Consider the following 14784-nt stretch of genomic DNA (forward strand, 5'->3'; position numbering starts at 1 on the left):
TATTGAGATCATTTGAGGAATAAGCAACCTAAAATATTTTATAGTATATTTCTGCAAAGCTGCTATGATGGAGATAAATAAATGTTCTGGTTTTCTGAAAAACAGACCCCTATAAACCCCTGAGCTGACTTCAAGTGTGAAACATCTCTCCAGACAGAGTTACAACTCATCTCAGCCACGGGTCTTCGTACGTTAGTTTGTGAGCAGGGACAGCATGGATTCAGCTTGAGCCAGAGGTGTATGTGCGTGTTTGGCAATAAGAAAAAATACTTGTGATAAAACTGTTGTTTTAAACTGTTGTGCTAAAACTGCTATGTGACTGCAAATGAAAACTGCTTGAAAGCTTCAGCTTGTGTAAGTCTTTGATTCCATTATGTTAATCATTCTCACCTTTGCGCTGGGCTCAGAGAGTCTGCTGCTGTGTGTGATTGCAAGGAGGTGCTAATAATATTTTACTTAAACGCCATCTGCTCAGACTGCTGAGGTGGAGAGAGAGGGAAGGGAGAAAGACAGCAAGAAAAGAATGAGAGAGCGAATAAGAAACCAGTCTTCATCCAAACATCATTCTAATGGGAAAACTTACTGTACATGTAAGTGTCTGACAGTTTTGCCTCACATTTAGGTCTTAATTTAAAGCTAGATGTTTCTAAAATCTCTGTGGGTTTCTACAACAGCAAAATTCTCACAGTAGGTTGATTCAAGTGAAGTGCATAAAGTCCATTGTCTGCTGCTTTGTACTTTTCAGGTGTCACCAATTTGATCTTCTTAAGATTCACCTGGGAACACATGTGCCTGTCACCATGAAGATCAGTGAAATAATATAGCAGACCGCACTGAAGACCTCCACAATCTGTCCAAGAATGAAATTCAGCAGGTAATATATGATATGAATCAAAATTGACAATATTTACTTTCTTAAGGTGCTGTCATAGATTAGATTAGCAAAATTGCAGTTGTCTACCCAGCAGGCACACAATGTCATAAGACGTTGATATTGGGTTACATTTTGGTTGTCAATTCAACATCTAATGTCAATGTTAATTTGATGTCCAATACCGACGCCAGCTGATGAGGATATTTGTTGTTTTAGGTTGTGTAACCAAAATCCAATGTTAAGCCAACGTCAAATTGGCGTCAAATACTGACATCAACCCGATTTTCATTCTCAACCAAAATGCAACATCTGTCCGACGTCATGTCCAACGTCAACCTGACGTTATATTGACATCATGTGCCTGCTGGGTATTTGGTCCGAAAGGTCTGTTGTCTATTGTCACAGAGAGATTAATGAAGCACCGCTCACAGAGACGTCAACCAAGCAGGCTTTTGGTAAACCTGGCAAATTCATGTTACTGAAATGCGCCCTTAGGCAACACTCCCAATTTCATGGATTTCTATTGAAATGTCGGAATTGTGCATGCAAAATTTCACAGAGCAATGGTAAATGTGACTTCATCTTTGATGTCTGTTCTTTTGTGAACATTTTTTTGATGCATTTTTGTTAAAATGCAAAAACTTCCTCCTCTGTAACAACTTTCCTTTTCTGCTGACATCACAGAGACCACGAAGGCTACTGGGTTGTAAATAAAAAGCCAGATAGCTTTGTAGGCATTGTTTTGGCCAATTTTAATATGTAATACCCACATTTCACCATCCAGCCAGTTCCAGATGTACAACATCAAGTTCCATTCTACTTTATTTTTCATTGAATATCCTGTTTATTCATTACATTATGAAAGTAATGGCAATTCATGTTGACTTTAGATATAGAAAAATGCAGCAGATGAGATTGCATTTGACAGTGAGAATAGGCTAAAATAGATGATTTCAGATGCTGTTTTAAGCAGTTTCCCAGGGATTCATTGATTAAAGAAAGTAGCCCATCTGATTTAAAAAAATCCCATCTAAATTAGAGTTTTATTCTATGGCATTTAGATTAAGCTCAGTTAATAATTCTCAGGCAAATGAAAAAAGTCAAAAGGGGCAGTCAGTCGGATCAGAGACTGGATTCGAACAGAATGAGCAAATAATCACTAGAAAAGATTAAAACAGGCCAACCGTGGATGACAACAACAGAAAACAAAACAAATTACAAGGCCTCAATATGTCCCTGTAGGATATTGATTGTAGTATGGATCTGATCTTTGGAATATTGTCTAAGTGTGTTGTTTTTCACTGCTTTAAAGAGGAGACCGATTCAAAACAGCTTTCAGAATATTACAGCTTTTACTGTATTTTTGATTAAATAAATTCAGCCTTTGTGGGCATAAGAGAAAACATTAAAAAAATCTAAAATATTAAAAAATCTTATGACTACATACCCCAAAAATTCAAATGGTGATGTGTGTAAATATACTTGAATATATATTTAAATATATTTATTCATTTTGTACCCCTAACTCTGTGGCATTTGATCATGCACTAGTGCAGATATTTACCAGAATATGATACGCAACTGCTTTTGAACTCCTGAATTATTAGCATACTCTCACAACACAGCAACAAAACTCAAGCGGAAAGGAGAAGACAAGTGCACAAACAATAAAACCGAACATTAGAGAGTATTGCTACGTGCTACTTCAATCTGAAGCAAACTCTAATGCTGATGACTTTTTGTGACGCTACACAGAAATGTAGGCTACTCTCAGATGCATTGTTTACCATCCCGTTTTCTCTTTGTTACAGTCGCACAGTTTTACTTCCTGACTGAGTCAAGTTGCTGATGTGTCATATCTGCGGCTGTCCTGCAGAGAAGCTCGAACCCGCAGCCCTAATGGGCCGTTTGGGGGATGCTGATTGGCATATCCGATGAGTCCTGTCGGTTGTGTTGTGTGTGTCCAGCCCAGCTTCTGTTACTCCGAGGTGTGCATTTTCCTCTGTTAATGGTCCTGCAGCACCAAACTTTCTGGTGATCGCTGTCTAATTGCTGCCTGTGTCAGTGGATGCCGCATCAGCCCTGAGAGAAACAGCCAAATGAGACACACATCAAACGCGAGCGGAGGCCGTGATGATGAAGATGAAGGTCTGCTGTTTACTCATTACACACATATCATGTGTGTGCGGCCGAGGCAGTGGGACTGAGACCTTGGCACATCAGAACGGCTTTCGCGCACATACACATCATTAGTGCCATGAGAATGGCATAAATGAGGCCCACGCACTCAGCATCTAATGGTTTGTGTCTGAGGGCAATTCTTTTAGCGATGTCATATGGAAAAACAGCATGATAACAGTAAAAATATGTGAAACTGTCCAGTGTGTTTTCGTTTTGATGAGACAGGCAAACAGATATGGTGGATAACTATAAATAACACAGTTAATTGATTTGTTTACTAGGGTCTGTTAGCATGAGATTGTCTTGCAAAATATTTTTTGATGCATTAAAAAATGATCACAAATGGCTCTAATAGGAGTATAACTTTGCAAATATTTCCCCTCAAACACACACATACACAGCATTTCCTTCCTCGGAGGAGTCATAAAAACCAAATAGGAGTTTTCAGAGAAACTGCTTGCACACCACACTGAAGATTAATTACTGTAGCCTACTGCTGCGAAGAGTCCAGAGGCAAAGACACACCAGAGATTAAAAGTGCCAAACTCTTATAGTGGAATGATTTAGTGCAGTGAAATTCTCTCTAGATTTAGCAGACAATGTGCTAGTAAACCTGTAGGATACAGCATCACTGCTTAAGCGTATGATTCAGGATGGACACAGTGTTGTCATTGAGGTGGGTAACTGGGAATGTTTTGCCCAGGCCTTGTGGTGAGGGAGGCCCTAAGGTGACTACGACAGTGATTCTCAACCACTAGAGGCATCAGGAAACTTTTAAGTGGGCCAAAAGATGAACTAAAAGGATTTAAAACAATATTTATATTGATTTATTATAGTATTATTTTTTTAATAATATTTAAAATATGAATAATTTTAATATTTACTAAATGTAATAATAAATATAGCCTATTCATATTTTAGAAATCTAACCTGAGTAAAATGTTAAAAATGCAAAACAATTAGGTATTTTTTAAAATTTCTTTTTCATTGGGTATTATGGTCATGTGTACAAAAAGCTGTTTATTTTGTGTCACTGTAATGTCAAAAATATTATTAAATTATTATTAAATATCAAAGCATGTTAAATTAAATGACAAAAGTTATATTGTCAAAAAAGGTTGAGAACCACAGCACTAGTTTACTCATTAGACCCTTAAAATTGTTCCTGGACAGACACATAAGACGTTACTTGCTGTTTCACTGGTCTCACGTGTCTACTTTTAAAACTACAAAGGTGAGCCAAACCCAAAACCAAAACCCTTAAAATATTTATTGGAAAAACAAAATCTAATTAGACTGAATAAAAGATAGATGTGCAGAGAAAATATATGCACTCACATATATCACTGGAACATAATAATGCTTTCCCGTATTGATTATCATTTTGCTATACTATAATTTCCCATCTCCCTTTCGTTTTTAATGACGTTTGATAAACGACTACAGAGCGCGAGTTGTTCCATAGCAAGATGAACATCCGGGTTTGTTTTTACCCTCCATAGCAACCGCAGCGCGTCCTCAACTGATTCCTCATGGCAACACAAACAGACAAGCACTAATGCGACGCCATTGAGTTAGAAGGGGTTCAACGTGCAATTTTAGTCTTTTAATTTGTATAGCTCTTGTTGAGTTGAAACTCTGTTTAGTTAGCAATGTGTACGAAAATGAGAACATTTCATCCTTTGGCTAAAGGAGAACTGAAAACGGAGGGGTTTACTGTGAAATCCACCATGAAGAATTCAGTGGTGAGTGTATGTTGATTTGTTATTCTTGTTTTGAAGTGTTTTAGTGATTATCTAAGTTAAATTAATACCAGAATATACTGATAATGAACACACAGTATTTCCAGCAACCATAAATAATACCTGCATAAAGTAGGCTATATTACTGTCAATCTATATTTTTCCGTCTGCATCAAACGAGTCAAACGTTGCTGGGGATTTTGATTCATCTTAATGACTCGATTCTTTTAACTCGATTCACTATCATTACGCCAGTAACGTTAGGTGGTGACAAGTGAATGTCTTTTGTTAATGAATCATTGATTTGCCTTGTTGTGAACGTAGTTTTGATGGTCACGAAAAGAGATACTTCGTTCATTCAGTTCGTTTATTACTAGATATGCCTGTCCATTTGGTTCACTAAATGATATGTCTAATCGAGTGCCTCTCGGAGTCTTGTTCAGACTTGTTTAGTTTTCGTTCACTAAACGTTTTCGTTCACAGTCTATGGTTCAGTGTATCCAACCAATATGTCCTTCACAGCTCACGCTCGAATGCTATTTGCTCGCGCTATAGTCAGTTTTAAGTAACCGTTGTAAAAGTTATATAAAAAAGTTGACTGTTATTGTTTGTGAGGCAAATTATTGTAAATGCTATCTTACTTTGGATTACTTTTCTGAAAAGAGGCAGCCTTAATGACGTATGCAGCCGACAAATGCGATTTCCGGAGGGTGCAACCTTCGAAAATGAACAAAAAAATACAGTCGTGGCCAAAAGTTTTGGCAGTGACATAAATTTAGTTTTTTTTGCAAAGTTTGCTGCTTAAGCTGTTGTGGTGTTCATTCACTTTGTTTCTAGATTATTGTGTAGAGTGATCAGATGCATTTTAAATAATTGCTAAAAGCTTCATTGGCCAAAATTTTTTTACTTTTCACAAAAACAAAACAAAAACAAATTTCACTGTTTATGAAATGCTTATCATTGTTTTTCAGTATACCATAGAAACGTGGAAAAATAATCTACAAATACTGAAGCAGCAAACTTTGCAAAACACAAAATTTATGTCACTGCCAAAACTTTTGGCCATGACTGTATGAGACATGTAAACAAACTGAACGATTAGTTGTGGGATAACTTAGTGCTAGTGTTCTGTATTAATGTTCTTATATTAATGTGACTATTATCTGTGTTAAAGGGATAGTTCACCCCAAAATGAAAATTCTGTCATTAATTACTCACCCTCATGTCGTTCCAAACCCGTAAGACCTTCGTTCATCTTCGGAACACAAATTAAGATATTTTGTTGAAACCTGAGAGCTCTCTGGCCCTGCATAGACAGCAACGCAACTGCAATGTTTCCAGTTCCAGAAACGTATAAAAGACATCGGTAAAACAGTCCATGTGACATCAGTGGCTCAACTTTAATTTTGCGAAGCTACGAGAATACTTTTTGTGCACAAAGAAAACAAAAATAACATAATTTATCCAACAATTCTCCCCGAGTTACCGTCTTCCGCCATTTTGGAGAGTACCACGACGCGTGTGTGCCCTTTCCCCAGAACGTAATCAGCGTTGTTTACATTCAGGAGAAAGCGCATATGCTGAATGTAAACAACGCTGATTATACGCTGGTAATTAATGACAGAATTTTCATTTTTGGGTGAACTAACCCTTTAATGGTGTAGTTTCTGTTTTAACGGGCTTGTACTGGTTTAATGTCCTACTGTTTTAAAAACAGTTTCATACACAATGTTTCAGTTACATTTATTAACACAGGTCATTAGTGATTTCATGAACTGATTCATACATTGGGAACATGCATTTTGGATTCATGAAGTCATGATTTGCAGCATTGTCCTGGATGTACTACTGTACATTCTTATGTCTTTCTTTTTCTCTTTCTCTTTCTCTCTCTCTTTTCTTTGCACATATACTAGCATCTACAAAACAAACTGTCACTTCAAAATGGAGTTTCTGCTTGCTTTAGACATTTATTTCAACACAATGTGGATCCCATTTTTCACCACACAGCTGACAGTTACCCATCATTCTCATCGTGCCCCACGACATCACCCCCATCAGTGCAGGCTGCGGTATAATTGCCTAAAATGGGCCCATCTCTTGATAGCGTCTACGAGTTGGCCAGAGATGAAGATGTATTAGATACCCGTAACAAGTATAAATGCCTATCAGTTTAAACTGGCAGCTCTTATCGCTCCGTTGAAAGATAGTATTTTCTTATTTTAGACTAAATCTGTGCAGTAGTTGAGAGGAGCATTTTGAAACATAAAGCCATAAGGATGGATTTAGAGAAATAATCTGACAGATTATATATAATTTACATTCAGTTTTTTGTCCTACATAAGCTGCATTTGTTACATCCACACACCATGAAATGAGCTATTTCACAGCATGGACTGTGTTCATTTATTCTGCGTCTTTATGTTTACAACTATTAACACATGCACAGACACACAAACATCCTTTAGCCCACAGTTACTTTCACTAATGAGCCTGTTTAGCATCTGCATGTGACTAATTAATTACCCTCCTTAACTCATGGCTAAACCCTCACTCCTGTGCTTAAACTGACCTAAATTTCCCCCATGTGCTAATTAAGGTTGTGATCTAGACTGTGGTCCCTCACAGGAGAGCCTGAGTGTTGTTGAGGGCATGTCTGTTAATTTATGACTGTTCCTCATTATAGCCATCAACTCACATCAGTATGACAACAAGCTTACTCTTAAATTTAAATGATAAGTCTTTCCTAAAGCTAAACAGCTGTTTTGTTTGCTCATTGTCCTGCTCAGAAGGTGCAAATATATTTTGGACTGTGCAGTTTTCCTCACGCTTCACCTCTAGGGAAGCAAAGTTGTCATGAGGATAGTTTTGATGGTAAAATATTGTTAAATTTAAAGTCAAAACATTAAAGAGGTAGTTTGAATAAAGATTCAAATTCTAAAATTTATTCATCCTCATGTCAGTCCAAACCTATGACTTTCTTTTCTCATTGAAAAACAAAGCCTTGTTTTAGCTGTACGAAGCAGTCTGTTACAGTATGTTGCTTAATGCTGCAAACTGGTGTTGCATAATATTTTAATTTATAATTATAATCATAAACACTAATTGGTAGTGCAACGAGTTTTGACATATACTGTTTTGACATTTACTGTTATTCCTCTAGTTATTTATAGTGGACAATGGATCAGATGTCCTGCACATCGATATGAAATTGCTTTCTTCTGCGTTGAAAAAAAGTGGATACAACAAAGGTAGATGTGGCTTGTTAGACTCCAAAAAAGACAAAAAGAGCACCATAAAATAATTATAAAATAGGACTCATTTGCTCTATTTTGAGGAAATAAATTATGAATTTTTAACTATTTCTTTTCCGCTTCTTTTGTTTTACTTTTGGGATACATTAAGTTATTTTATGGTGCTTTTATGTCTTTTGTGCAGCTTAAAAGCTCTCCGTTAATTTTAATTGCATGCAAAAAACATGACCAGCAGGCCTACAGTATTTAAAATGTAATTGTGTGTTCCATGGAACAAGATGATATGGGTTTGGATTTGGAACATGAAGGTGAGTAAGAGGCCGTTCACACAGAACTATTGTTTTTCCATGTAAATGTGCTAGATGATGTTTCTGACAGTTATAAAAACATGGTGCTGAAATTAAAAGTTTTGAAACATTCATTTCACTTCCCTGGTTGTCACGTTTTTAAACACAAAAACACATTTTGTGTGAATGGCCCCTAAATGATGACAGAATTTTCATTTTTTTGGCAAACCATCCCATTGCACTGTGATTTCTTTAACAAAGATTCTTGATTATAAATCTGTTAAAATTGGATGGCTGATTGGACCAGCTCTGTTTGCTGAATGTGGCACATGGCAGGAATAACTTGCTGTCTGTTAATAGAGCGGAGATTATCGTCATCTACAAATTGACGCGGTCCTACTTTCAAAGCTGCTAATCCACAGCATATTGACACAGCAGCCCACATATCCTGCTGGCTGCATTAAACATTTAGAGGTTTTTGCTCATTATGTGTGTAAGAGGTAGAAGAGTCAGAGGCTGATTCATCAAACAGTCACATTCTCTCTCAGATGGCAAGCTCAACACTGGAGATGTTTAATAACTCCTATACCTCTCCCTCTGCTTAAAAATGCAATGCAGAGGAAAGCTCTGCAAAGTTTGTTATACAACAAAGCGTGTCATCCAGACTGCGGCGTGTGCGCTTCCATGTGCACACAGATTTTCAAAAAATGAGAAAGATCTACGTACACATACGTTTCCTGTCAAACTCACCAGCAGTTCATCTTCAAGCTCTGTCTTACCGATTACACAGTGCCTTTCATTACTGTTAGTGATTGCACCAGAAAGAGACAGAGGCAGGCAGACTGGAATATTTTTTCTTGTCATTCTGTATTCTTCTTCATTTTTTTAATGTCTGTTCGCTGTGTAAATTAATGACTGACACAGCCAGGGAGTGTTTACTTTGATGCTTGTTGTGAACGGGAGGGTTTGGTAGAGGAGTGCTTTTTGATATTTGTGCATTCTGGAAAGCTGTACTGTCAGGAGTGTGTTAAGTTCTGTAGGTCTCAAAGAGGAGAGTATGAACTTACAAGTGTAGCCTACATTTATTTCAAGAGCCTTGTTTGTTACATCTAGTGGAGTGGTTCTCAACTGCTGGGTCGTGACCCAAAATTTGGTCACAGGTATATGTTCTGATAGAATGAGAGGAATATAGTTGCAGTCGGGAGATCCGAAAGGGGGCCTAAGCTTTTGACATGCTTTTTGTTTCTGCTCTCCCCTTTGAAACTTTATCTACTTGATAGAGTCGCAGACAGAAGGCTAAAACAGTGCTAAATGCAAATTATAAAATGCAGATAGCCATATAATCACACATAATTAAAGATAAAAAACTGGGCTTATCAAAGAGAAAAAACATACTTCTTCCCATATCTTTTTTTGTTAACATCAAGCTACCAAATACTATTAAACTTAATACCGTTACTTTTTTGTCCCAGTATGATGTATAAAATTAAATACATGAATGTTTTATTTATTTGTTTTTTTTATGTATTTATTTCACAAGTAAATTAAATTTCTACTGAGAAATAAGCATTATAGCCAGTAGATATTTGCTTCGCTACCTTTTAAGCTCACTAGATCATTAGACATTATATCATTTGGACTGGGCAGCAAGGCAGGTACCTTCACTCTCGGACAGACAGCTACTTCATTACTTTCTGCAGGTCATAAACAAAGCCCCCATCAAGCCGTCCATAACCCAGCTACTTACATTCCTGGACATTTAGCATCGCTTCAGCACACACCACTGGCCTGAGATCTGACTCTAAAACTATTAATATCTACATCTCTAGTCTTTACCTGTGGTCGCTGATGAATAGCAGGTCTGTGTGGTGAGCAGCATGATTTGCTGATAACAGCAAGGCCATTTGACGCCTTAAAAGCTATGAATCTTGAAGCACACAGGCTTATTATGCTGCCAGGTATTTGTGGCCATAGGAACTGAATCAATACAAGGCCTTGTATCACCATCTTCTTTCCCATTTATCCTGCCACAGAGGATGAGTGGAAGAGCATTTTATTTTTTCACGTGGAGGTCTTCACCTACTTTTAAAGTGGGAAACGCATCACCCTTTCCATGCCAGGGGGCAGTCAACCTGAAGAAGTTACGGATGAAAGGCATTTCTGGAGGACGGAAGGGAAAGAAATAGAGTAAAAATCCCTACAGGGAGCAGTAGATGTTCTTACACGGTCCAGTCAGTGACAATCCTTTTGTTAGCAGTTTATTTCAGAGCTGGAGGGGCCAGAGGCCCAAAACAGTAACCTGCAATCTAACATGTGTCTCTCCACCAGTGTCTTCATTCATTCGTTCGTTCGTTCATTCATCAATCCACCCATTCATCTGTTTATCTGACTGTTTCCATCCATCCATGTACCTTCTGTCTCTATTAATCAATCCATTAATCCATGTTCCTGTTTGTCTCCATCCATCCATCCACCTGTACTATCGATCCATCCATGTACCTGTCTATCTCAATCCATCCATCCATCCATCCATCCATCCATCCATCCATCCATGTAACTCTCCATCCGTCTATCCATCAATCCTTCCTTCTTTCCATCCATCCATCCATCCATCTGTCCGTCCATCCATCCATGTACCCATCTGTCTCCATCCATCCATCCATCCTGTCTCCATTCATCCATCCGTCTGTCCATCCGCACGTCCGTCCATCCATTCATCCATGTACCTGTACCATCCATTCATCCATTCATGTGCCTGTCTGTCTCCAACTCTCCACCCATCCATCCATCTGTCTGTTCATCCGTACGTCTGTCTATCCATCCATTCATCCATCCATCCATGTAGCTGTCAGTCTCCATCCATCCATTTGTGTGTCTATCGATGCATCCATCCATCTTTACTTGTCTGTCTCTATCCATCTGTCCGTCCATCCATCCATCCGCTTGTCAAGTCTGATGGAGAAATGGATATGTGGATGTTAGTCGCAGGGCTGCATCTCAGCACTGATGCTATATTGATCAAACACCCTCTCTGCTCTGAAGGCCCTTGACTGAACACATAGCATCTGGAAATGTTATTGCCTGCATAATTTTTCACCTTTCTCCCCTTTCCCTGGGCACTTTTCTTGTGCATTTCACATTTCAAATAGCAACATGAAACTGTGGATTAGTACTTTAGAGGCTGCATATGCACGCTAACTTCTAAATGCTTTCTTACTTTAAAATTAGATAGCTGTGGATTCTTTTGCACTTTATAGTTTATCTCCAAAAGCGCTTTGTTATGAAAAGCTGCTTTAAAGATGAATGGATAATAGGCAGAACTCAGAAGAATGTTTGCTCATGTCAATCTCGGGCGCTCTGTGACCTTTTCTGTGGTGTTGAGAAAAAGTGGCACTCTGGAAGACGTTGCCTCTTTAAATTAAGTTCTCTGTTAAATTGCCATCTAGGCTATATTTAAACATATTTTTCAGGATGTAATAGCTGATATATGCTTTTTCCGTAATCTATTTAACCCTGATTTACATCACATAACTAAGTCATTATTCAGCAAAAACCTTGCTGTCCATCATTGTTCTCCTCTTGTTCTCATTGTTTCATGATACATCCGTGGTGCATTTTTTATAACAGCAGAAACAGCTTTTGCTGCTAAACATACATAGTGTCTGACTTCTAACTGCCTTCTAATACGCTAGGCTTTGTATGAGTAAAATTACAATCATAGATAAATGTGAGTTCCCTTTCATGGGAACTTCGAACTGCGTCCTCTAGGGGTCGCTATGGGGAACGCCTCGTCGTGACCCGTGTCTGAAGCATACATAGAAAAACACCAACTCGTTGGCCGGCGACAGCCATGACGTCACTACCGGTGCGACTATAGTATAAATAAGCGCCGGGAGCACACATCATTCTCTTCTTCGTCTTCACTGACCGGTCTGTTTGAAGCGTGCATTCCAAAAAGCAAAGTAAGAGCTTTTGAGGCGTTCCCCATAGCGACCCCTAGAGGACGCAGTGTCTCGTTCCCTACTCAGGGAACCATGGTTACATAAGTAACCTGAGACGTTTTCAACAGGTTTGGTGTCTCAGTGAGAGTGACGTCGATGCCCAAGATCAGGCTGATATGAGTGACAGTGGTATAGAAAGGAAATAGTGAGAGTTAGAGCACGACTCAGATAAAGCTGTTAGATAGCATCTGTGACACATGATTGGGGTTCAATTCTGTGTCTTTATGGACAGCAAGCTTAGGAAAGTATGATTGGATGTGTTTGTCAATAGCGGTTAGCGCGTGGCAGACAAAAGACATTCAATACGTAACATATGCTAGCTGCTCTGGAGATAAGACGACTTACAACCTTTTGGCAGGAAGGGAAAACGTCAATATCACTTTTTCAGAATAAAAATGAGAAAATAAATTCTAAGTTGAAAAAAATAAATCAAACTGATTTGTTTTAGGTTCAAAAGCAAATAGGATCCTGGAGGGAGAAAAATTGGAAGTAGACCAACGAGTGAAAAACTAATGAAACAATCATGAGCAAAAGGAAATGCAGAGTTTGAGTGAGATGAGCCTGTTGAAGCCTGAAGATGGATACGTGAGGATTTAGCAGACGGTGAACTCGATTCAAGATGACAGTACGACAGAGAGTGCCCTTGAATCTGGTTCAGGGTCATAGCCATAGGATGATCCAGGTGTCATGGACTGTTATCTCTCAAGGCCTTGTGACCGCCTACATGCTGTTAGCACATGAGGAAACATGGCTGGGAGGAAATCAATACACTCTAGAAAAGTCACATCATGCCAATATGCTGCACAATGTCCTTTCTCTGACATTCTTCTTTAAAAATCTATAAGAAGTAAATTGCCATAATGTTGACCTGACCTTTTGGGAAGGGTGGGCTATTGGGAGTCCTAAATGAATTGGATCAGCTAAAGAAGAGACTGGTTAAACAAATAAATAACAAAAGGATGCATTATGTTGTGATGTAATATGATTACTCCAACTAAACCTGTTTCCTTTCTTTAGCTGATGCTTGTGACAGACGATTTCATTCAAGTTGACTTACTGTACACTTATTACAGGGACAGTCCTTGTGGAGAAACCTTAGGTTAAGTGTCTTGCTGGATAGTGCACTGGCTCATGGTTTCCAGCCAACTATAACAATTGCACCACATTAGCTACCAGCACTCTGTTTGTAACCCATAGCCTAGATTACACCCATTTGTGGACCATGATACAAATGTTATCATGATTATCTGACAGAAAATTCAAAGCAATTGCAATTTTTGTGATGATGCTATCTTGAGAATTTTGTGAGATTTATATTTTTCTAATTAATATTTGTTATTATTATTTTTTGTTGCATATAACGCATTCCACTTGCATTAAATATTTTTATGTTGCCTCCAATGTGGCTTCTCTGTTGCCACATTTTGAAACTTAGGCTTTGAACTAGTAACTTAGTGGAAACTACTGTACAAGGCAGCCAAAAAAGAAAAACATCTTTTATTGCTTAATCTCTTTTCTTTGAATAAATGTTTTTTTTATTATTTCTAACCTTTCACTAAATGTTTTTGTTTCTTTGAATCTTTTAACATGTGTTTTATCTTTCAGACTTTGAACACTGCAGTGCAGACTTTCTCTCCTGAAGAGCAGTCTTTGTGTATATTTCTAAGGGAATGTCCCTCTTCTCTTATATTGTCTACTTTGATTAGGAATTGTGATTTTTTTTCCAGAGTAGGCAAGGCTTCCGTTGCAAACTCACTTAAAGGGATAATTCACCCAAAAATGAAAATTTTGTTATCATTTACTCACCGTCATGTCATTACAAACCTGTATGAGTTTCTTTCTTATGTTGAACATAAAAGAAGATATTTTGAAGAAAGCTGGTAATCAAACAGTTGACTTCCATAGTATTTCTACTATGGAAGTCAGTGGGGACCAATAAGTGTTTGGCTCTTCAAAATTCTTCAAAATATCTTCTTTGTGTACAACAAAAGAAAGAAACTTATACAGGTTTGGAATGACATGAGGGTGAGTAAATGAAAATATTTTAATTTTTGGGTGACCTGTTCCTTTAACTGTTTGGTTCCTCTTATACTGAAGAGGACAGTTGCCTTTCAAAAACTGAACAGGACTCCTGATGATCTATACAGTAGGTCTTCCTTTCTCTTTCCAGTTTTCTTTCTTCTGCCGATGCAAAATGTGGCAAAAGCAGTAGAAGTTAGTTTTCAGTGTGAGATCAGTTTAGTTTGTTTGCATTCTCTTTGGTATTCTGTGATTTTCTTTGATCTGCTTTTATGATTTATCTGGTGAAGTCACTGTTACTTTACTTTAGTGTTACTTTAGAGAAATGTGATGTATGAAACATGATTTGAATCGTATTTGTTCTCTTTTTTTTGTTGTTGCTACAATCAATTATTTTGTCATTCAGGTTTTTTTCTTCTTCTTTTT

The 14784-nt window shown here is 37.9% G+C and overlaps 1 protein-coding gene across 2 annotated transcripts in view; it reads left to right on the forward strand.

The window, feature by feature from the left end:
* Positions 1–4594: 4594 nt before the first annotated feature.
* The window catches only part of LOC107721917 (parkin coregulated gene protein homolog), a 108353-nt gene continuing 98163 nt past the window's right edge, over positions 4595–14784 (forward strand). Inside the window, exon 1 of one of the 2 annotated variants that reach the window (XM_016530143.1) lies at positions 4595–4806. In XM_016530143.1, the coding sequence (XP_016385629.1) occupies positions 4708–4806 (99 nt within the window). In that variant the 5' untranslated portion in view covers positions 4595–4707. The remainder of the gene's footprint in view (positions 4807–14784) is intronic. The other variant, XM_016530152.1, reaches the window with a different exon arrangement.

This window comes from Sinocyclocheilus rhinocerous, unplaced genomic scaffold (genome assembly GCF_001515625.1).
Source record: "Sinocyclocheilus rhinocerous isolate Xijiao unplaced genomic scaffold, SAMN03320098_v1.1 scaffold432, whole genome shotgun sequence".
NCBI lineage: Eukaryota > Metazoa > Chordata > Actinopteri > Cypriniformes > Cyprinidae > Sinocyclocheilus > Sinocyclocheilus rhinocerous.